Source organism: Microcaecilia unicolor, chromosome 14 (genome assembly GCF_901765095.1).
Source record: "Microcaecilia unicolor chromosome 14, aMicUni1.1, whole genome shotgun sequence".
NCBI classification, from domain to species: domain Eukaryota; kingdom Metazoa; phylum Chordata; class Amphibia; order Gymnophiona; family Siphonopidae; genus Microcaecilia; species Microcaecilia unicolor.
Genome location: NC_044044.1, coordinates 4,821,686 through 4,847,003, shown reverse-complemented (window position 1 = coordinate 4,847,003; position 25,318 = coordinate 4,821,686). Strand labels below are relative to the sequence as shown.

Sequence of the window (25,318 nt, the reverse complement as noted above, 5' to 3'; positions counted from 1 at the left end):
AGGTTCCATGAGATTGGAGAAGAGCGAATGTGGTCCCTCTTCACAAAAGTGATGTTAGCCATGCTGGTGTCCAGGGCAGAAAAAAAAGCCCCTCCCCCAATTCCCTCTCCTCTCCAATCTCCTCATCTGCCGTTAAAGTCACACTGACAGACCCTCACAAATTACAGAACAAGGGATCACAAATTAGAAATAAAAATATATAGACAAAATTGAACTGGGAACCTCAGCAGGTACTGCAACACTGGAGCAAAACCCAAAACAAAACAAAAGCGCATTTCCTTTTCTACTTAACACAATAAAAAGACATTTGCTATGCACATTTCCCAAAGTTAACATATTCCATTTAAAACATTCAAAGTAAAATGATTTTCATACCTTTATTGTCTGGACATTTTATTTTTCCATCATGTTGGTTCCAATTTCTCTTTCCCGCTTTCCTGTCTGTCTTCTGCTAATTCTTCAAGCGGTAGCCCATTTGCCTTTTTTCTCCTGTCGTTTCATTTCCTCACTACACCTACCTCTGAAATATTGATCCTTCCATTTTAGCTCTTTCCTTTCTTTCTTTTTTTTTTTTTTCTGCCTCTGTACACTCAAATTTCATCCTCTTTCTAAATCTTTTCCTTCTTTTTACTTTTCAGATATCTATCACATTTCCATCTCCTTTCACCTACTAGCTCAACCATTCCCTATCTCTCTCCTTCTCAGCCTTCCATTCCTTTCCATCTTCGATCTACGCGCCATTACCATATTTTTACCCCCGTGATCACTATTCTCTCATTTTTTCCTTGCCATCTCCACTCCCTGGGCCTCTCCTCCATGCTTTCCACCATTCCCAGTGTCTTCCTCCCTCCACCCTTCCAACCCAGCATCTGTTCCCTCTTTCTACCGTCCTCACCCTCGTAGCCTGATATTTCCCTATCCCTTTTACCTCCCACCACCAGCATCTTCCATCTCTCTCCCCTCCCCCATTGTCCAGCATTTTTCCCTTTCTCTTCCCTACCATCCATTGTCTATCTTCTCTCCCTGGATCCATCTTCCCTCTTTCTCCCCTCCCCTGCTTGTGCATCTCTCCTTCCCTCCCCTCTTCTCCACCTTCATGTCCAACTTTTCTCCCTCTCCATGCCTTGAGCCCCTGGTTTAACATCTCTCTCTACCCCCCCCCCCCCCCCCCCCGTGCTGCAATATATAAGCATCATGAGTGGAACCTGGGTTTCGGGCACACACGTCTAGAATCTCCCCCTGGGCGTCACACACAACTTGCATATTGAGTGAGTGGAATGCTTTCCTGTTCCTATAAATGGCCTCTCGTGCCCGGGGGGGGGGGGGGGTCTGAGTGTGACATGTGTGCAGTCAATGGCGCCTATGACTGAGGGGAAGCGAGCTATGGTGTAGAAGTCAGCCATGTTGTTCTGCAGGGCCTGGGGGGTAGCGGGGAAGGTGATGTACTCAGAGGTGTGGGTATGGAAGGTATCAAGGAACTGGGTGCGGCAGTTAGAAATGGAAGCCTGGATGAGACCCGTGTTCATGGATAGGACAGATTGGAAACTCCCAGTGGCCAGAAAAGATAGAGAAGCAGTGATCTTTAGGTGCACAGGGATGGGGTTGTTCCTATGGGTCATGGGCTGCAGGAGGGGTTTGAGCTGGTCACAAAAGTGCTGAATGTCAGCTCTATCAAAGTGGTACCTAGTGAGACACTGCAGGTCAGTGAGGTCTAGGATACTTCTACGGGGCCTGAAAACTCTGGGATGTGCGTACCTCCTGCGGTGCCTCCCCTCTTCCTCCAACATGTAAGCCACCTGTGCATTTAGTGCCTCCATTTCCCCACACTACAGGTGCAATGCAGTGCCACCAGTGCTCACCTCTCCCTACCAACTTGGTGAAATACAGTAGCAACAAACAGAAGCTGCCACTCACTCTCCCACCACTGACAAACACCCACTACAAACTCTCCTGCCACACCCTCTAGCCACTCACTCTCCAAGCAGTCTCCACAAACACGCTGCAGCAGTACACAGGAAAAAGAGACAAACAGAGACTACAAACAGGTAAGGGAATGAAATATGAACTTGGGGACAGTGAATGGAGAGGAATAGGAGGAGGGGATGGGGGTGATAGGGGAAGGAGTAGTGGTGTCTGGGTTTGGGGGCTAGAAGGGGTAGGGAAAGCAGAAAAGGTAAAACACAAATGAGGCAGGTGAAGGTGAAAACGTTCCAACTACGGCACATAGCCAAAGATAACAGGTACTGAACAAACTCTCAGCTTTCTCTGCAAACAATTCAGCTTTCTCTCCCAACAACGCTCTTGCCACTCTCCAACTCCACAAATTCGCTGATGGATCTAAAGACGACTTTCCCCTTACCCTGGTCACTTTTATTTCAGGTCTAACTAAGGACGCCCATGTTCCCACCCATGCGAAATCATTTCGCTAGCCGTTATACATTGGAGGCGCCCATCTCGTAACGCCGCCCATAACATGCCCCCTGTGGGGATGACCATAGAGGACGTCCTTACAGCCCTGTTTCGATTATTGGATTTGGGCGACCTTCTTTCACAGGGACGCCCATGTGCCTTTTGTGTTGCTTTTTGGACGCCCTTCTTTTGAAAATGAGCCTGAAAGTTATTACCTCACAAGGGACTGTGAAAAATTGCAAGATGACCATATGAAACTGGCATCCAAATGGCAGATGATGTTTAATGTGAGCAAGTGTAAAGTGATGCATGCTGGAAAGAGGAACCCAAATACATAATGCAAGGTTCCACAGTAGGAGTCACTGACCAGGAAAAGGATCTAGCAGTCATCGTTGACGATACTTTGAAACCTTCTGCTGTGCTTTGGTAGCAAAGAAAGCAAATATAATATTAGGTATTATTATTAAAGGAATGGAAAATAAAAATGAGGATGTTATAATGCCTTTGTGTTGTTCCATGATGCAACTGCACCTTGAATACTGTGTGCAATTCTGGTCACCGCAAATCAAAAAAGATATAGTGGAATTAGAAAAGGTACTGAGAAGGGTGACAAAATGATAAAGGGGATGGGATGACTTCCCTATCAGAAAAAACTGAAATGGCTAAGGCTCTTCAGCTTGGAGAAAAGATTGCTGAGTGGAGATATGATAGACCTATATAAAATAATGAGTGGAGTGGAACGGGTAAACGTGAATCGCTTGTTTACTCTTTCCAAAAATACTAGGACTAGGGGATATGCAATGAAGCTGAAAAGTAGTAAATTTAAAACAAATTGGACAAAATATTTTTTCACTCAATATGTAATTAAACTCTGGAATTCTTTGCCAGAGAATGTGGTAAAAGTAGTTAGCTTAGCAGGGTTAAAAAAAAAAAAGGTTTGGATATCTTCCTAAAAGAAATGTCCATAAGCCATTATTAAAATGGACTTGGTAAAATCCATTGCTTATTTCTAGGATAATCAGCATAAAATGTATTGTTTTGATATCTTGTCAGGTACTTGTGACCTGGATTGGACACTGTTAGAAACAGGATAATGGGCTCGATGGACCTTTGGTTTGTCCCAGAATGGCAACACTTATGTACTAAGCATTTACATTTGCGCCTACAATTAGGGGGTACAAAATTATACTCTATGCAATTGTTCTATAATGGCAATTGCATGTACAATTGCCAATAATGAATTAGCACTTAGCATGTTTTATTCGGGTGCCTAACTTCAGGCATTCTTTTGAGAATTACCCTCCATGTGCTTAAGTGCGAGCAGTTACATAAGCCATAGAGCTAGTGTAATGTTTCATGACTCAATTCGTGAGATATGCACATAGCTTAAGTATTCTAGAAATTTCACGTTTAAGCATTTGATCTGCAAGTACTCCACCCAGCCTGTGCTCATGAGAACGCCCCTTCAAAATATGCGTTGTCAAAAATGTGGGCACATTTACAGAATTTTGTCTAACTTGATATTTGGCATCCATATTTGTATGTTTAGATTTAGATTTATTATTTATAATCCACCAATATACAGAGCAAAGAACAAACAAAACATACATAATCGTAAATGCAAACAATACAGACAATAAAAAAGAATTTGGTGATATTTACACATGTATTTGTTATATAATGTTAGGGTTTTCTTTATGGAATTATGCACTGTATACTTGTTTACATCTATACGTGTCACTTGATATGTGCAGGCATTGCATTCATCCTACACGTTATGGTGTTTCACCTACCTGTTCTGTTAGAATATTCTCCTTCTGCACAAGGGAAACAGTCAAAGCAGCATATTGGTTTCTGTTTATCGAAGACTTTCCTGTACCCAGAAGCACAGCTTTCTGAACACACAGAACGAGGAGTCTGAGGAAAGGATGAAAAGAGAGAAGCTAAGTAATTTTTCTACTTTATCTAATGAAATCTCCTCTGCCCCTTCTTACCCCATCCTACATAAGTACGTAAGTAATGCCACACTGGGAAAAGACCAAGGGTCCATCGAGCCCAGCATCCTGTCCACAACAGCGGCCAATCCAGGACAAGGGCACCCGGCAAGCTTCCCAAACGTACAAACATTCTATACATGTTATTTCTGGAATTGTGGATTTTTCCACTGTTGAGCTACTTTTACAGATGCAAGAAATTTTCTATGTAAATAAATAATTGTAAATAAATAATTCCAAGCCTGCTTGAAGTGTGGATTCCAGAAGATGGCACTTTGGTTCATAGTGAGCTGTTGATCCTTAGGAGCTGAGGGGTTGAAGCTTCCAACATTGATGCTGGTGTAAGCCCAACCGGAAAACATGACCCAGTTTATAATGTCGTATGTAGTGGGAACTTCTCCATTTTCATTAAAGAGGATCTCATGTCCGTTCGGGGTTTTAAAGCGAACCCTCTTAATGTATTGGTTGAGCTAAAAATGAAAACAAATGAATTAGAAATTTCTTGTGGAATAATGTGGAGTAGCATAATCGAATGTCGCCAGCAAAATAGATCGCCGGCGATCTATTGTGGCGGCGGCGCAACAGCTGGCCGGAACCGTATTATCGAAAAAGATGGCTGGCAATCTTTTTTTTCGATAATACGGTTTAGCACGGCCAAATGCCAGAGTTCGCCGTGCTTGAGATCGCCGGTTTTGTTTTTCAGCGATAATGGAAAAAAATGCCGGCCATCTCAAACCCGACAAAATCCAAGGCATTTGGTCATGGGAGGAGCCCGCATTTGTAATGCACTGGTCCCCCTCACATGCCAGGGCACCCCAGGGGGGCACCATTTTTGCAAAAACTTCATTGACTAAATTTTAAAACTCTATGGTGGTTCAAAGGTAGCCCCTATAATTTCTGGGCATTGGATGTGGACATTGATTATATTTATGGATGTGCATATATATATCCCTGATTACTCTTGAATGAGGGAATTCAGTAAGAGCATGGATTGGTGAAGGAGCTCTTACATGTGCAACTGTAACAAGAAGTACAACAGGAGGGGGACTTCATTGCCTAACCCTTCTCATGTCCAGTGCTGGTACATTCATGGGGCTGTCATTCGGAGGAGGGGGCAGGCATTGCTGGAAACTTACCTTGCCAGGATGTCTCATATTAGGGTCCAGGCCATTATGGAGACATTCCTGGAGGGCAGATGGTTATGCCATTTAAAGAGGTACCTTCTGTGCCTTAATCAGAGCTCAGTCAGGAGCTGTGTCTCTGGAATACTGTAATTGGGCTCAAGCCTTAAAGACATTTTGCTCTGAGAATGAACATTCTTCCACATGCAGAGCTATATATGTATGGACATTCGTTCATGGAGGGGACATCCTGCTATTACCGTGCATGTTTTTTTAATACATGCAGTAACATCTACAAATGATGGACATTCTATGTTGTCTATTTTCATCCTCTGAGAATGTTTTGTGTGGCTGTTTGCAGATGTTTTATTTCTATATGTCTATTTTCTGTATTTTTGAACATATGGAAACATCTATATTTTCAATTTTATAGCCTGGATTCGGGATGCTTAATGCAAAAAGCCCAAAATAGAACTTAGATGTCATAAGAAGCCTTCACTCGACCCTACTTGTCCCTCTAATTACCGACCCATCTCCCTCCTTCCTTTTCTCTCCAAATTACTTGAGCGTGCTGTTCACCGCCGCTGCCTTGATTTTCTCTCCTCACATGCTATTCTTGACCCACTACAATCTGGTTTTCGCCCTCTCCACTCAACCAAAACTGCGCTTACTAAAGTCTCCAATGACCTATTACTGGCTAAATCCAGAGGTCAATATTCCATCCTCATTCTTCTTGATCTTTCCGCTGCTTTTGACACTGTCGATCACTGCATACTTCTCGATACCCTGTCCTCACTTGGATTCCAGGGCTCTGTCCTTTCCTGGTTCTCTTCCTACCTCTCCCTCCGCACCTTTAGTGTTCACTCTGGTGGATCCTCTTCTACTTCTATCCCTCTGCCTGTCGGCGTACCTCAGGGTTCTGTTCTTGGTCCCCTCCTCTTTTCTATCTACACTTCTTCCCTTAGTTCATTAATCTCATCCCATGGCTTTTTCTACCATCTCTATGCTGATGACTCCCAAATCTACCTTTCTACCCCTGATATCTCACCTTGCATCCAAACCAAAGTTTCAGCGTGCTTGTCTGACATTGCTGTCTGGATGTCTCAACGCCACCTGAAATTAAATATGACCAAAACCGAGCTTCTCATTTTACCCCCCAAACCCACCTCCCCGCTCCCCCCGTTTTCTATTTCTGTTGATAGCTCTCTCATTCTCCCTGTCTCCTCAGCTCGAAACCTTGGGGTCATCTTTGACTCTTCTCTCTCCTTCTCTGCTCATATCCAGCAGATTGCCAAGACCTGTCGTTTCTTTCTTTACAACATCCGTAAAATCTGCCCCTTTCTTTCCGAGCACTCTACCAAAACCCTCATCCACACCCTTGTCACCTCTCGTTTAGACTACTGCAATCTGCTTTTTGCTGGCCTCCCACTCAGTCACCTCTCCCCTCTCCAGTCAGTTCAAAACTCTGCTGCCCATCTCATCTTCCGCCAGGGTCGCTTTACTCATACTACCCCTCTCCTCAAGACCCTTCACTGGCTCCCTATCCGTTTTCGCATCCTGTTCAAACTTCTTCTACTAACCTATAAATGTACTCACTCTGCTGCTCCCCAGTATCTCTCCACACTCGTCCTTCCCTACACCCCTTCCCCTGCACTCCGCTCCATGGATAAATCCTTCTTATCTGTTCCCTTCTCCACTACTGCCAACTCCAGACTTCGCGCCTTCTGTCTCGCTGCACCCTACGCCTGGAATAAACTTCCTGAGCCCCTACGTCTTGCCCCATCCTTGGCCACCTTTAAATCTAGACTGAAATCCCACCTCTTTAACATTGCTTTTGACTCGTAACCACTTGTAACCACTCGCCTCCACCTACCCTCCTCTCTTCCTTCCCGTTCACATTGATTTGATTTGCTTACTTTATTTATTTTTTGTCTATTAGATTGTAAGCTCTTTGAGCAGGGACTGTCTTTCTTCTATGTTTGTTCAGCGCTGCGTATGCCTTGTAGCGCTATAGAAATGCTAAATAGTAGTAGTAGTAATATTTCTCCATGTGAATCACATAAATCTTGTGAAAGTTCTACAAGCCACGTGGATTCATGGTCTATTCATATGAGACCCAATGGACAATATAAACAAAACAATTTGCAAATTGATTTTTTTCTTATCATTATTTTTAAACAGTTCATTTTTCATTGGTGATATGTTTCAGAAGTGAATCAGATTTTAAGTCATCCGCTCTTATAGAAAGTAGCAAGAAGATATTCAAAAGCATTTTAGTGAACATATAAGTGTTTTCTAAAAAAATAGATTCTCATCAGTAAATGGATACATTTTGTCTGGCTGAGTTGATATAATGTAAAATGTATGTATTTTAGTATAGGAGGGCTCCTAGAGCTGGATTAAAAGCTATACAAACAACAGCAATATTTAACTCTAACTAGATAATGTTACTAGAACTACATAGTCACTAGTTTGACTTAAATAGATATTCCCTTATCTCTTATTTGTCCTGTTTGTCTGTCCTAATTAGATTGTAAGCTCTGTCGAGCAGGGACTGTCTTTTCATGTTCAAGTGTACAGCGCTGCGTACGTCTAGTAGCGCTATAGAAATGATAAGTAGTAGTAGTAAATAGATAGGCTGGGTGACTGTCCGCTTAAAGGTATATGGATCAATAATCAGGATATTTTTAGGCAGCCTCCCTCCCCACCTACAGAATATTAATTCTGAGTAGTTATCAATATATGGCGGATTCATGTTTTGAAAAAAGAAATTAGCAATGAGTACAATTTAATTTATAGTGTAGATATGCGTGCTGTCATAATATCGTCCATTACTGAGATGATTTGCTTGCACCAAACGTTTCCATCAGTTTCCTGTGATAAAACTTTGATCATTTTGCTTGATAATTTATGGCTCATGTGCTGCATGATCAAATTTCATAGTGATCTTTATATGCAATCTTTTATTTATAAGTCACACAAATTCTGCTCTGAAAGGTGGTACAAGGTTGCTGGTATACTAATGTAATATATCTACAATGGGTAGGAGACATAACAGAGTAGGCAAAGCCTGCTTCTACTGAGTGGTACCATAGCTATAAGTACACATTAAGGAATAGCATGGTCGACCTTTATGTTCTCAGATGCAATTAGGAAGGCAATCTTTTGATTAGCACATACATCTGAATTACTTGTTACATATATTAAAGTTCTTAAATTATCCATAATATATACCTCTCATCGATTAGCAGGCAGTTCAAACAAAACTATATCAGTCATGCACATTTGCATATAGTCACAAAGAGGAAAACGTTTCAGTCGACACCTGCTATCTCACATAATCATAGCACCTTGGGGTTCCATTGTCTATCACTGGCATTAAAAATACCTCTTTTGTGCTATTTTTAATTTAAAAAAATCAAAATATGATGTACTGCAAATTATTTCCAAAATAGCTGTACTTAACTTACAAGTTTTCCAACCACCACAATAATCCGACGGTGGCCAGCGTTTCTTTCTCTGCTTCATGGATTTGTGGCAATCAGTAAGCAGGAGCAAAACGTTTTTAATAACTCAGTGAGCTCTTCTCAGACTAGCTCTCACTGAGCTACTGTAACTCCATGCTAGTAGCTCCAGCTCTTAACTTGGCTTTTAAGGTAAGACATTATCAAGTCCCCTTTCCGTTTTTACAATTAAATATGGTACCGCATTAAATGTTTCAGTAGTTTCCACTAATAACAATAGTTTGGAAGGTGATGAAGTACTAATTGATGAGAGGTATATATTGTGGATCCTTTGAAATTTATATTGCAGTATTTTTTTTTTTGTTACATTTGTACCCTGTGCTTTTCTACTCATGGCAGGCTCAGTGCGGCATACATGGGGCAATGGAGGGTTAAGTGACTTGACCAGAGTCACAAGGAGCTGCCTGTGCCTGAAGTGGGAATCAAGCTCAGTTTCTCAGCTCTCCAGGACCAAAGTCCACCACCCTAACCACTAGGCCACTCCTCCACTCCTATAAATCTCAAAAGATCTACAATATATACCATATAAATCTCAAAAGATCTACAATATATACCTCTCATCGATTAGCAGGCAGTTAAAGCAAAGCTATATCAGTCAGTTAATGCAAGATATTAAGAGCTGGAGATATGCTAGTTCATGAGAGCTAGTCTGAGAAGAGCTCCCTGAGTTATTGAAAACCTTTTGCTCCTATTTACTGATTGTCTGGTCTGAAGTCCCTGAAGCAGAGAATGAAACGCTGGCCACCGTCGGACTATTGCGGTGGTTGGAAAACTTGTAAGTTAAGCACAGCTATTTTGGAAATAATTTTTAGTAGAGCATATTATGATTTCTTGAATTAAAAACAACACAAAAGTGGTATTTTTTAATGCTGATGACATTCAATGGAACTCAAAAGTGCTATGACTGTGTGAGATAGCAGGGATCGATTGAAACTTTTTCCTCTTTGTGTCTATATGCAAATGTGCATGACTGATATAGTTTTGATTGAACTGCCTGCTAATCGATGAGAGGTATATATTGTGGATATTTTGAGATTTATAAGTGCTTCATCACCTTCCAAATTGTTGTTATTAGTAGAAACTACTGAAACATATATTACAGTACCATATTTAATTGTAAAAAGGGAAAGGGGATGGGATTTGATATACTGCCTTTCTGTGGTTACAATCAAAGCAGTTTACATATTATATACAGGTACTTATTTTGTACCTGGGGCAATGGAGGGCTAAACGACTTACCCAGTGTCACAAGGAACTGTAGTGGGAACTGAACCCAGTTCATCAGGATCAAAGCCTACTGTAATAACCAAGAGGCAACCGATAGCATGGGGACCTAAAGCATTGCTTTTGACTCGTAACCACTTGTAACCACTCGCCTCCACCTACCCTCCTCTCCTCCTTCCTGTACACATTAATTGATTTGATTTGCTTACTTTGTTTTTTGTCTATTAGATTGTAAGCTCTTTGAGCAGGGACTGTCTTCTATGTTTGTGCAGCGCTGCGTACACCTTGTAGCGCTATAGAAATGCTAAATAGTAGTAGTAGTAGTAGTAGCAGACATTGCTAATCTTATAGAACTGGAGGCCAACAAAATTTAGGTCAGTGGGTGGCGAAAACAGTGACAAGAGTGGCGTGAAAAGGGACAGAAGGGTATAATTTAAGTTGGTTTTGTCTGCATACACTTTTATTATGTTAGCAACAAAGAATATTTAAGAAGAAGATAAAGCATTATACATATTAGCAAAGAATCAATTAGAATTAATTTACCTTCCACGGCAAAAATTCAATTCTATGCTCCAAATGTTGATGCTTGACTGTGAACATGTTTTTCAAGGCATGAGCCATTGCATAGACTGAGAGATAAATACTGTAAGTGAGCCGGAAATTATCCACATCAAATTCTGAAACAGAAAAGTCAGACAATCTCTCCTTTCCTGTGCATTCAGGAAAACCTGTGGGTAGAGGCCTGTATGGCAGTTCACAAAAGAAAGCCTCTCTCCACAATGACTGTACAATAAAGGGATCTGGGAATGTGGATGGATAAATATTGTAAAGGAAATCCTTAAAACCCAGAATCTCTCCTTTAGGGATGGCAAACCCTAGAGAACCATTGAATATGACACATCTTGGGATGTGGATGCTGTGTAATTCATTAAGGGAAGACACGGCAGTAGAGAGGACCCACTGTTTTCCAGCAAGTTTAAATTTCTGATGCCCCTTGTTGCAGATTAAAGATGTCAGGTAATTAGAAGTGCTATACATAATAACTACATTGGCCAGTGACTTCTGGATCATATCAAAAATCCAGTCCAGTCTTGCAATCTGTTGATCTGTAAGGAACAAAGCCAAGGGTATCATTTCCAGAAAAGCCACACAGCTACCACTCCTGATAATCTCCTTCTTCAGTTGTTCACTGCCTCGCTGATCACCCTCATCATCTGAGGTGAGAATCCCCACCCAGTTCCATCTGAAGAAATTCAGGAGCTGAATCATACCACTGAACTGTGAATAATCATTTGGGACAGTGCGATAAAAGAATGGAAATTCAGTCCGATCATTGAACTGTAGATCCATAGATCCATAGCTTATCTGTAATTAAAAAAAGACAGAGGACCCGGTTTATTCTCTCTATTAAGGATTTCTTATTTTTCTTTTTTTAAGTCCAACATTTTGCATAAGTAACTTAAGGAAATATTTTGACATCGAAAGGAGGGAGAATTTGTGGAATAACCCCCCTCCCCCATCCCCGGTGCAGGAGATGGAGATGAAGACTGTATGTGACTTCAAGAAAGTTCATGGAAAGTACATATGGCCTCTAAGGGGGAAGAAGAGTTAATGGATGCTCTGGGTAGGCAGACTGGATGGGTCATGTGGTCTTATATGCCGTCATTTTCTATGTTTATATTTGCAGGAAGCTCAGAAAAACACTATCTGACCTTTTCAATACTTTTTACGTATTCAGAATGGATTCAGAGGACTGAAGATGAGTGGATGGTATTTATATTCACACATGTAAAAGTAAGGAGGAGTCTGAAATTTCAAGCTTGTCAGTCTGCCCTCAGTTGTGAGTAAATGAATGAAATTAGTTAATAAGCAAGCTACAAAGAAAAATAAATAATCACTGCTAAAGCAGAGAGCTTAGGAAAGCATGGCCGGTCCTAAGGTTTCTGGCGCCCTCCTGCAGCCTATTAGTCGGCGCCCCTACCCATCCAGGGATGGGATTACTATGGCTCCACCTCTACAGTAGTCACAGCCCTTTTACCAGCCATGACATCATTGAAAATATTACACCAATATAGAAGAAAAATAAAGTGGTTTTTTTTTGTTTTCATTATAAATCATTTATGTAAGCTGTTACAGCTCCATTATACTCAAAATGACACAAACCAAACTAGCATACAGACCATGAATTATGAGAACAGACAGTCTTGCCAACTCTGAAAACAATGTGTTAGCAAAATCTCAGAATCTAACAAACAGATCCCTATACACTTGGCCTTGCAGTCACACATGCAGAACAGAAATAGCCCCTCTTCAAATTCTTCAAAAATTAATCTGAAATCCTAAGAACTTAGACTCTGCATGCAGCACAATACCAGAAAAACAGAAAGAAACACATTGCTATACATTGCAAAATAAGATAGCAGATGTAAGTTCTCAAAGTGGACATATTACAAACACTAAAATGAAAATAAATTGATTTTTTTTCTACCTTTGTTGTCTGGTGACTTTGATTTTCTGATCATGCTGGCCCAGTATCTGATTCTGCTGCTATCTGTCCTCTTAACTCTGTTTCCAGGGCTTCCTTTCCATTTATTGCTTTACTTTCTGCCTTTCTTCTTCATTTCTTGCCCTACATCTGTAAGTAAAAGCTGGGTCCTCTGCAGACTTGACTGTCTAGTGGATCCAGCTTCTGCCTATTTCTTCATCCATGTGCAGTTTTTCTCCTCTCTTCCTTTTCCCTCATCTCATCTCCTTCCTCACTCTTCCCTCCCCTCCATCCATGTCCAGCATTTCTTCTCTCTCCCTTCCCTCCCCTCCATCCACCCATGTCCAGCAACCCTCCTCTCCCCTGCCCTCCCCTCCATTCATCCATGTCCAGCATTTCTTCTCTCCCTTCCCTCTCCTCCATCCACCCATGTCCAGCAGCCCTCCTACCCCCTGCCCTCTCCTTCATCCACCCATGTCCAGCAGCCCTTCTCTCCCCTGCCCTCCCCTCCATCCACCCATGTCCAGCAACCATCCTCTCCCCTTTCCCTCCCCTCCATCCATGTCCAGCATTTCTTCTCTCTCCCTTCCCTCTAGTCTAGCAGTCCTTCTCCCCCCTGCCCTCTCCTCCGTCCACCCATGTCCAGCAGCCCTCCTCCCCCCTGCCCTCCCCTCCATCCATCCATGTCCAGCATTTCTTCTTTCCCTTCCCCTCTATCCATGTGCATCTCCTTCCTCTGTCTTCCCTTCCCTCCATCCATGTCCTGAATTTCTTCTCTCCCCCTCCATCCATGTGCATATCCTTCCTGTCTTCCCTTCCCTCCCCTCCATCCATGTCCAACAATTCTCTCCCTGCCCTCCCCTCCATCAATGTCCAGCAACTCTCCTCTCCCCTCCCCTCCATCCACCTGCTCCCCCCAGTCCCAGCAGCACCCAATTCCTGAATCCCAATGCCAACACCCTGTTCTTGCTCCCCCCAGTCCCAGCAGCACCCAATTCCTGAACTCCAAATATCAGAAGATTCCTCTCCCCCCTTCTCACCTTGTGAGTGTTGTTATCCAGACTTGCCTTGTAAGTCTGCCACGGGGTGCAGCCCTCCACCAGTAACGACTCCGAATCCCTCAGGTGCCTGAGCGCGAGCACCCCGACCCCTGCCAAGAACAGAAGAACCATGCTCAAGCTCGCAGTGCCCATAGCGTGACCACCATAGCCCTCAAGCACCCGATCCGACACCTCTTCGGCTGCTGCATTCTATAGGGCCGCGGACACATCAATCTCTGAACTCCATGCCCCATAGGAGCGCACACATATCAATCCCTGCCTCCAACGATCGGTTCCACCCTCCGCCCGCTTGCTAATGTTTACCCATTAATCACCTGCGAGACCTTCGTTTAAATACTGGAGCAGGAAACCGAAAGCAGGGCTGCTGTCGGGGTCCGGGAGCTGAGGTAACCGGTGAGGGTAAGCATGGCGCGGCGGCGGCCTCCAGAGGTCGGCGCCCTCCTGCCATGCTTACCTCGCTTACTGGGTTGGACCGGCCCTGTAGGAAAGGGATCCAGACTGGCTATTTTGTCATCTCCAAAATTGTGTTACACTGCACCTATATGGACTCTTGTATATAATAAAGTCTGAGACATCACAATTGGAGTGAAGGAGTAGTCTAGTGGTTAGACCACCTGTCTTGATATTCAGAGGTGGCCATTTCAAATCCCACTCCTGCTCCTTGTAATCTTGGAGAAATCACAACTCTCCATTTCCCCTTTCGGACTGACTGTTCACTTGTCTTTTAGATTGTAAGCTCCTTGAGCAGGGACTGTCCCTCTATGTTAAATTGTACAGCGCTGCGTAACCCTAGTAGTGCTTTAGAAATGTTAAGTAGTAGTAGTAGTAATAGGCCTATAAGTAGCATAAGTTTTGTTTCTCCGTGTGTACAGAGTGCATGATCAGTAAATAGCAAATATTGGTATGCACTTCTGGTAAATCACATGACAAGGAGAAACCATGAAAATTTGAGGCTAAGTGGCCCATATATGGCAGACAAAAATTGATATAACCTTGATGGTGAAGCAAGACTGAGGACCCCTCCAAAGAAGGAGATGTTCCTCCACAAATATGTGCTTGGTAAACAGGAAAGCCAGGTGTTTCATGCTACTTGTTTTTGTTTGCTGGTATAGTACTGTATGTTGGGATCATGCTTTACAGATAAGGGATTAACCAATGATCACTGTGTGCATGTGAACACAAGCAGGAGAGGATGGTAGAATAAAGGCAATGAAACAGTCACAACAAGGGTGACTAAAGAAAGAGCAGCAGATGTCCAAACCAACATCTTTATTATATCATCTAAGACTCGCCACGATTTCAGAGTAAATCACTTGGATTTCAAAAATGCAAAACTTGCACTTTGAAATCCAAACTATTTACTCTGAAAACAGCAGCAAGATATTGGACTCCATCTGTATAGCTTTCAATTTTATTTGACTACAGCAAACATCCACATTAAGACTCCTGAGGAAGGCCCTTGTGGGCCGAAACACGATTTTGTGGAGAGTATTGGATGATATAATAAAGATGTTGGTTTGGACATCGTCTGCTGCTCTTTCTTTAGTCACCCTTGTTGTGACTGTTTGGTTTGTGTGTGCCCACAAGGGTTACTGTTCTTCTGTTTTCCTGCAGAATAAAGGAAATGGACATTTTTGTATAATGAGAAAAAAAATAACAGAATATAACCATATATGTGTAATGGAAGAAAACAGGAAAGTCCTTATACGAACAATAAGTTAGAATAAGGGAAATCTTATGATTTAGGAGAAATTAAACTTGTATTAGTATATAAGTACAGAATGAGAAGGCTTTGCTGAGCAGATTTTGTTATTCAGTCTTTGTGTCTGGCTTTTCTGGGTGACATCCTGCTCCAGAGAGAACAATTATTTTGTATTAGCTTAGAGAAATACCAATAAATTTGGTTGTGCCTTATCTGAGTCTAATTGTCTCTCTTGCATTTACCTCCAAGAGCTGAAATGTCTTCCCCTCCTATGGGGCAAGGGACAGGACTACAGTACCAACTCAGATTGTGAGCCTTCCAGAGACAAGGAAATACCAACAGTCTTATTCTCAAAAGTGATGGGCGCCCAGATTTCGACCCAAATCGGGAGATAGGCGCTCATCTCGCAAAGGCGCCCAAATCGGTATAATCGAAAGCCAATTTTGGGTGTCTTCAACTGCAATCTGCGGCGGAAATGGGCAAAGTTGACGGGGGCGTGTCAGAGGCGTGGTGAAGGCGGGACTGGGGCGTGTTTATCGGCCAAGGAGAGATGGGCGCCTTTGGCCGATAAAAAAAGAAAGGCGTTTTTAGCGCGAATTTGGGTCATTTTTACTGGACCCTTTTTTTTCACGAACAAGTCCCAAAAAAGTGCCTTAAATGACCACATGACCACTGGAGGGAATCGGGGATGATCACCCCTGACTCCCCCAGTGGTCACTAACCCCCTCCCAGCATAAAAAAAATAACTTTAACAACATTTTTTGCCAGCCTCTATGCCAGCCTCAAATGCCATACCCTACTACTACTACTACTACTACTATTATTTAGCATTTCTATAGCGCTACAAGGCATACGCAGCGCTGCACAAACATAGAAGAAAGACAGTCCCTGCTCAAAGAGCTTACAATCTAATAGGCAAAAAATAAATAAAGTAAGCAAATCAAATCAATTAATGTGAACGGGAAGGAAGAGAGGAGGGTAGGTAGAGGCGAGTGGTTACAAGTGGTACCCAGCTCCATCACAGCAGTATGCAGGTCCCTGGAGCAGTTGTTAGTGGGTGCAGTGGACTTCACCCAGGTGGACCCAGGCCCATCCCCCCCCACCTGTTACACTTGTGGTGGTAAATGGGAGCCTTCCAAACTGCCCCCAAACCCACTGTACCCACATGTAGGTACCCCCCTTCAGCCATAAGTGCTATGGAGGGGCATAATCGAACATCGCCGGCAAAATAGATCGCCGGCGATCTATTTTGGCACCGGTGCAACAGCTGGCCGGAACCATATTATTGAAAAAGATGGCCGGCCATCTTTTTTTTTGATAATACGGTTTAGCCCGACCAAATGCCAGAGTTTGCCGGGTTTGAGATGGCTGGTTTTGTTTTTCAGCGATAATGGAAAAAAAATGCCAGCCATCTCAAACCCGGCGAAATCCAAGGCATTTGGTCGTGGGAGGAGCCAGCATTTGTAATGCACTGGTCCCCCTCACATGCCAGGGCACCCTAGGGGGCTCTTCTAAAAATGTTTAAAAAATACAAAAAAAGCTCCCAGGTGTATATCTCCCTTACCTTGGGTGCTGAGCCCCCCAAATCCCCCCCAAACCCACTCCTCATACCTCTACTCCACTACCCTAGCCCTTATGGGTGAAGGGGGCACTTACATGTGGGTACAGTGGGTGTTGGGGGGTTTGGAGGGCTCAACACTTTGCACCACAAGTGTAACAGTTGGAGGGGGGATGGACCTGGGTCTGCCTGCCTGAAGTGCACTGCACCCATTAAAAACTGCTTCAGGGACTTGCATACTGCTATCAGGGACCTGGGTATGACATTTGAGGCTGGCAAAAAAGTGCTTTATTTTTATTTTTTTAGTATGGGAGGGGGTTGGTGAGCACTGGGGGAGTACGGGGAGGTCATCCCCCATTCCCTCCAGTGGTCATCTGGTCAGTTGGGGCACCTTTTTGAGGCTTGGTTGTGAAAATAAAAGGACCAAGTAAAGCCGGCGAAATACTGCTTATTGCCGCTTTTTTTTCCCATTATCCGTGAAAGCTTGCCATCTGGTAGCCACACCCATGCCCGCCCATATCCCCCCTTAACTTCACCGGCGACACGCCCCTTTGAACTTTCACCAGCGAGACGACGGGAAAGCAGCGATGCTGTCAAAAAAGCAGCTTTCGATTATACCGATTTCGCCGCTTTTCCGAGATCGCCAGCCATCTCCCAATTTATGTCGGAAGATGGCCGGCGATCACTTTCGAAAATGAGCTGGATGGTAATGGTGTAGAGTTGTGGGCAGTGGGCTTTGTGGGGGGATTTGAGGGGCTCAGCACCCAAGGGATGGGAGCTATGGACTTGGGAGGTATTTAATTTATTTTTTTTAATTGTTACAAGTGCCCCCTAGGGTGCCCGGTTGGTGTTCTGGCAAGTGAGGGGGACCAGTGCACTACGAATCCTGGCCCCTCCCATGACCCAATGCCTTAGATTTGTTCGTTTTTGCGCTGGGCACTTTCGGTTTCCATTATCACTGAAAAACGAAACCGCCCAGCTCAAATCCGCACAAATCTGATGCATTTGCCGGGCACAAACCGTATTATCGAAAAAAAAGGTGAGCGCCCATTTTTTTCGAAAATACGGTCTGGCCCGCCCCTTCACGTACCCGTTCTCAGAAATAGATGCCCATGGAGATGGGTGTTCACGTTCGATTATGCCCCTCCACGTGTACTAGAATGTAACTCACCTAGAACTACTACTGAAAAAGGTGTGAGCAAAATCCAAATAAATAAATAATTTAAAAAAAAACAGTTATCAGTGTATCTGATCAATTTCTTTGACAGTGTTTCCAGAGAGTTGGGTCATGAGAGAGCAGAATGTGTTATATATTTCATCAAACTTTGGCAGGTTCTGCTTAAGCTACTTATAAAACAACAGAGCACAGTTGGTATGGGCCATAAAGTGAAAGACTGGATTGAATCTGATGGAGTGAGATGCAAGAATAGGTAGTGAAAAATGGAGTTCATTCTGAGGATTAAACATTACTAATGTTAGGCAGTATGAATTTGTCCTTGGTCCAGTTATTTTCGACATATTTGTATGAAATATTGAAGAAGGACTGTTTGAAAGAGTTTCCCTCTTTTATGATGATACTATAATCTGAAACAATAGAAACATCCTAGAAGATGTGGATAATATGAGGAGGGAGCTCACGAAGCTTGTGGAATGGTCTAGAGTCTGGCAGCAAATAGTTAATGTTTAAAAAGTCAGAGTCATGCATTTGTACTGGAAAAGCTTAAGTGGTTCGGCTTGGGGAGTTTGAACTTTTTCTATGCACGTAAGAAGAGCAGGTATGATCGTGTCTGATGATATTAAGGTTGCCAAACAGGTAGAGAAGGTGATGAGAAAAGACAAAACATTGCTTGGGAGCCTAGGGAGTGCAATTTCAGGCAGAAAAAAAGGAAGTGGTACTGTCGCTGTATAACTGCACAATTCTGAAGGGGGTTGATATTCAGCCTGCCAGGGCTGTGCCTAGGGTCTCTGGCGCCCCCTTGCAGACTATCAGTTAGCGCCCCCCCCCCCCCCGTGAAAATGATCACTCACCATTTGCCACACTGACAGGAATTGTCAGCAATATTCTTAGAAACAAATTGCTATACATTGCAAAATAAGACAGCAGATGTAAATTCTCAAAGTGGACATATTCCAAACACTAAAATGAAAATAAAATGATTTTTTTTCTACCTTTGTTGTCTGGTGACTTTCTTTTTCTGATCATGCTGGCCCAGTATCTGATTCTGCTGCTATCTGTCCTCTTAACTCCGTTTCCAGAGCTTCCTTTCCATTTATTTCTTTACTTTCCTCCTTTCTTCTTCATTTCTTGCTCTATATCCCCTGCCCCCTCCATTCATCCATATCCAGCAATTCCCCTCTCTCCCTGAGCCCTGCAATCCATATCCATCCATGCCCATCTGTCCCCTGCCCCCTCCATTCATCTCTATCCAGCAATTCCCCTCTCTCCCTGAGCCCTGCAATCCATATCCATCCATGCCCATCTGTCCCCTGCCCCCTCCATTCATCTCTATCCAGCAATTCCCCTCTCTCCCTGAGCCCTGCAATTCATATCCATCCATGCCCATCTGTCCCCTGCCCCCTCCATTCATCTCTATCCAGCAATTCCCCTCTCTCCCATCCATGCTCCTCTCTCTCTCCTCCCATTCATGCTCCTTTCTCTCCCCTGCCCTCCCACTCCCATGTCCCAACTGCCCGCCAGCGCCCTCTTCTCCCCCCTCCAAGATCCCTTTCCTTTTTTTTCTTTTAAATTTACCTCCGTTCGGCAGCGCAGCGTCAGTGAAGGAGGCGGTGCTCCCGACGTCTCTAGCCAGCCTTCCCTTCGCTCAGTGTCCCGCCTTCTTCTGACTTCATTTCCTTGACGTCAGAAGAAGGCGGAATACTGAGCGAAGGGAAGGCTGGCTAGAGACGTCGGGAGCGCCGCCTCCTTCACTGACGCTGCCGGACGGAGGTAAATTTAAAAGGAAAAAAAAAGGAAAGAGATCTTGGAGGGGGGAGAAGAGGGCGGGCAGTTGGGACATGGGAGCGGGAGGGTGAGGTAAGCATGGTGCGGCGGCGCCCCCCAGAGGACGGCGTCCCCCTGCCGTGCTTACCTCACCGTGTCGGCACGGCCCTGCAGCCTGCATTGGTGGGTGTTTTTTTAGCTGCCACTGGCACTATTCCCAGATATTCAATGCTTGGCCATGTCTGGGCACTGGCATTGAATGTCTGGGTTTATGAAGCCAGCTATCTCTTATGCGGTTCAGTGCAATATTCATCTTTTATGCAGTCCAATTTACCTGCTAAATTTAGGTGGTTAAGTGCTGAATATCAGTATACAATCAGATAAGTCCCAATTCCACCTCCGGACCACCCATAAAATAGCCAGACTTTTTAATTTTGTGGTCTGTGGTGATATTCACGCCACTAACTGGTTAAGTGCCACTGAATATCAGCAGTTAATCATGGACGAGTAATTTAACCGGCAAGGAGCCATTTCTGGTCAGTTAAATCACTTTGAACATTGACTTCTAAATGGTGCAGGATAGGTGTAAAAGCTCTGAAAATGAAGTCACAGGATGAGGTTGAAAAGGGATAGACTAAGGAGTATTCTAAGGAAGTATTACAGAAAGGATAGTGGATGATTGAAACAGTCTCTGAGTCGAGGTGGTGGAAATGAGGACCAAACATAGAGAATCTCTGAAGAAGAGAAAGGAAGTGGAGAGCAGGGCAGCTGCGTAGACTGCAGAGTGGGAAGGCTGTATGGTTTTCCTGGTTTCAAATTCTGTTTCTATTGTTCTGTTTTTCTCCACTGTGGATATAGAGGGACAGGAAGCATAAAAATTATACAACCAAAAAATGACATATGCGTATCTCAAGGAGAACACCATGGTTTATTGATCCCAATTATTCATTCTAAAAAAAAATGGAAATGTCTTATTTAGAGGCCTTTTTATTAAAGGGCATTAAGTTCTAATACACATTTAGAACATGGAAAACAGGCTACCGCAAAACATATTAAACCATTTTACGGTGTGGAGAACTTGCGCTTTCCCCCTGGTGGGCTCAGGTCTGATATATTCTAACGTGCATATTAGTTATTTAGTTTTTGAATAGGATGTGTCATGGCAGAGAATGGGTGTGGACATGTTAACCAGCTAAAGCTATTCTTTTCAATGAAACAAATGAGCATGCTCCTTTTACGTTATGCAGGGTTTTTTTTGAGGGGGTACTTGGGGGTACTGAGTACCGGCACCTTTTTCATTGTCTGCTAAAATTGACCCATGGTTCCCACGTTTTAATGAAATAACTCAGGCTCTACATACCAATTCTGCCTTGTCATAGATTCTGTGACTGGTTGCAGAGGGCCTGGCTATTGTGGGGTGAGTCCCTCAGTAATCACACCACCCCTGAAGGGTGGCCTGGCATTTGAGTACCAGCACCTTTTTTGCTAGAAAAAACACACTGACTTTATGCTGTTTGAAATAAAAATGACATGTTCATTTTTATAGTTGTAACAATGTCTACTCTAGTCCTGCCCATGTGGACTATTTCTACCGAATTCTTCTCAGATTTTGCTGAAGCTTAGCATTTTCTTTGAGTGTTGTATGGGGATTCATGATAGTCCTGAAACTAAGTGCAAAAGGTATCAAACTCAGAAATCACAGGAACTAATCTGGACTAATAACAGAAGACAGAGCAAAACAGACATCATCACAGACTATAAATTGAGACAGCTCATTATTTTACCTGTGGATATCTATAGATTGTTGAAATTCTGGCAATTGCATTTGTTGTCAATGAAGAAATGCTTCCAATGAAACCAACCACCTGGCCCTGCTGGTGACATTTATATCCAGGAACTGGTTCCTCTGCCCCTGACAAGATTTTCAGAGCACCACAGAGTGAAGCACCAGCATCAGAACAGGAGTCATAGATATGGAAACCTAGGGTGATGTTGGGTAAAATCGTACCATTTTGGTTGATCTCTTGAATTGCAAAATAAAAGGCCAAGAGATGACGAAAGAAACGGAGACTCCTTCTGTAATAAAACAAATATATGTTTTATACTGTATACATTTTTATGTTCTACTTTCTTTTGTTCAAAACTGGTACACAGATTTACTTCTTAGAGTTATGCAAATTATGATAGTCCTTTATTTCTGCTGTTTGAATACAGAGATGCCCCTACCCTCCTGTAGTGATAATAGTCTAGGCTATTGATCATTGCCCTCTGGCTTACACTATGGGTTCATTTTCCAAAGAAAAAAAACATCTAAAAAGTGGCATAAAGCAGCATTTGGACATTTTTCTCATAAAAACATCCAAATCAGTATTTTTGAAACCTATTTTAAAAATATTTTTCTACGCTGTTCATCTGCAGTATGTCCATATATCAAGGACCATGCCAGGGGCATGTTAAAGGTGGGATTTGGATGTTCCTAAGACTTGGACATTTTTCAGCCATAATGGAACTGTTAAGGTTTAAAATTGGGGGGGGGGGGGTGATATTTTTAATTGGAATATAGGTATTTTCTATAACTTGACCTGCTTTTTTAGTATAGCCAGGGCTATTAGGCCTGAGGTTTGTCTAAGTGGAAAAGAACCAGACTGGTTGTTTGCTTAAATTTGGAACAGGGGAAAGTACACAGTTCTGAGAAATAAGAAATTTTGTCAGACTGAGCCTTCTTGATAAGAGATATGCCCATGCGTATATGTAGACAGGAATGAGAAGAGCCGTCTATGGTTATCTCATGGGGAGAGAAAAACAAGTTGTTTTTCTTACAGCATGCATATGGAAAAATCTGGAACTTGCAAGCCAAACAGTATGAAAGAAGGAGGTCAGACTGATCGAGGAGGGAACTGAACTGGACTTACACAAGAGAAGCTGCAGTCAGAGGGGAGGAAGGAGGTGCAGGCAAGGTGGCCTTAAGATGGAATCACAACCAAAAAGGAAGAGTGCACAGTCCTCTATAAAGGGGGGGGGGGGGGTCTTACTGTCTTCCAAAGGATCCTAAAAGGTTCCAGGCAAGTGAAAAGGGTAGATTCTGAGCAGTGGCGTAGCCAAGGATGGGCCCGGGTGGGCCCAGGCCCATCCACTTTGAGCTCAGGCCCACCCAGTAGCAGCACACCTGATGGCAGGGATCCCTAAGCCCCACCAGCCAAAAACTCTCAACAACTGTACCTCCTGCATACCTTGTAAATAGCAGATCTTCACCTACAGCGAGCAGCAACTGATGCATATTGTTCGCACCGGCCCCACAGCCTTCCCTCTGATGTATTTCCGCCTATGCGGAAACAGGAAGTTGCATCAGAGGGAAAGCTATGGGGCCAACATGAGCAGTGTGTATTAGTTGCTGCTTGTTGCCAGTGAAAATTGACTATTTAAAAGGTATGTGGGGGAGGGGGTTGTTAGAGAGTCCATATGGCATGCAGGCGAGAGAGGGAGAGATCAAATCACTTGTGGGACAGGGTAGAATTCTTCTGCCCACCCATCTTGGGTCCAGGCCCACCCAAAATTGGGTGTCTGGCTACGCCCCTGATTCTGAGTCCAGGCAAACTCTGAAAAAGTGACTGGGTTGATTCAGAAGCCCTTTTAACTGAAGTGTCACCTAACCTCCCCCCCACCCCCAACCCTGGCTCCAGCAGCCTGGATTTCTAAAAACTATTTGGCTCTCAAACTGTGTACTGAAATCAAACTGCAGAGCTTATGTCAGATTGACTGCAACCAGGAGTTATCTAGGGTGACCAAAATCAAACAGCATCCTAATTTTTTTTTTTTCCTTTCCACATGAGACAAACTATACGGGAGAGGTGATTCAGTGAGTCAGAATGAGAGAAACAGGAAACTTACTTCCAGCTTCTAAACAATCCTGGTGGGGTGAGCTGTAACTAGTGACAGGTGACGAAAAGAGAAAGAAAGAGTTCTAAAAGGTCTGAAAGCAGGGGCGTAGCCAGACACCCAAGTTTGGGTGGGCCTGGACCCAAGGTGGGTGGGCAGAACTCCGCTTTGTCCTACAAGTGATTTGGTTTCTCCCTCTCTCGCCTGCATGTCCTATGGTCTTTCAAACATCCCCTCTCCCCCGTATACCTTTTAAATAGCAGATTTTCACCGGCAGCAAACAGTTGTTGGGAGTTTATGGCTGGTGGGGCTTGGGGTCCCTGCCAGCCACATTATAGGTGTGCTGCTACTTGGTGGGCCTGAACCTAAAGTGGGTGGGCCTGGGCCCACCCCAGCCCACCCTTGGCTACGCCACTGTCTGAAAGTATACTTTATTTACATTATAAGAGAAGATAGCATATATTTATATTTCCAATTGCTATTTATGTGATTCATATGAATTTACAGCAGAGCAATAAATTCATTCCTGGTAATTATAAAGAAGAATATCTCTGGGTGCTTTGCTTTACTCTTTGCATGTAAATGAATGGGAGTGAAAGGACAGGGTTACAGACAATTATTTTTCATATGCAGAAGTGCAAGGAGTACCTTAGCTTATCTAAGTATTTTATTCCCCTACCATTTATGTGTGTATGGATAGGTACAGTATATCCATATATGTCTGTGTGCTTAAACACACATCATAGATCAGGCACGTATTTGTACGTAAAAGAACAAAACATTACAGTCCAGGACTAAAACTAAGATGTTTTGAGCTAGACCTGTTTTTATAACGAATAAGGCACAAAAAGGTTACCTAAATGACCAGATAACCACTAGAGGCAATCAGGGACGACCTTCCCTTACTCCCCCAATGGTCAGTGACCCTCTCCCCCCCCAAACAAAATGTGGTTAAAAACATTACTTACTTGCCTATATGCCAGCCTCAGGTCCATTACAGCAGCAGGCAGGTCCCTGGAGTAGTCTAGTGGTGGGTGTAGTGCACTACAGACAGGTGGACGAAGACCCATACCTCTGCCTACCTGTTACACTTGTAGTAGAAACTGTGAGCCCTCCACAACTCACCCAAACACTACTGTACCCACATACATGCTAGATCTAATTGAACTATCTCCAAGAAACACAAGCCCGGAAACCAGAGGTTACTTACTTCTTCATTTACCAACCTGCAAAAATATAATTTACAAAACAATCTACACAGCTGGATTTAGCTATCTGAGCTCTAAATGGTGGAACTCAATACCCAAGGCGACAAGAAGCATTGCTAATTATCTTCAGTTCAGAAAAGAACTGAAGACCTACCTTTTCAAGAAATTCTATAGGTAATTTCACTCGGCAATGATACTCACACCACTTTATAACT

General features: G+C 43.4%; 1 protein-coding gene across 1 annotated transcript in view; it reads right to left on the bottom strand.

The window, feature by feature from the left end:
* Positions 1–25,318, bottom strand: part of LOC115458183 (vomeronasal type-2 receptor 26-like) — a 34,364-nt gene that overhangs the window by 4,851 nt on the left and 4,195 nt on the right. The window contains exons 2-5 of the mRNA XM_030188044.1: positions 21,804–22,095; positions 10,816–11,637; positions 4,646–4,873; positions 4,203–4,326 (exon numbers count right to left, since the gene is read on the bottom strand). Coding sequence (XP_030043904.1) covers positions 4,203–4,326; positions 4,646–4,873; positions 10,816–11,637; positions 21,804–22,095 — 1,466 coding nt within the window. The remainder of the gene's footprint in view (positions 1–4,202; positions 4,327–4,645; positions 4,874–10,815; positions 11,638–21,803; positions 22,096–25,318) is intronic.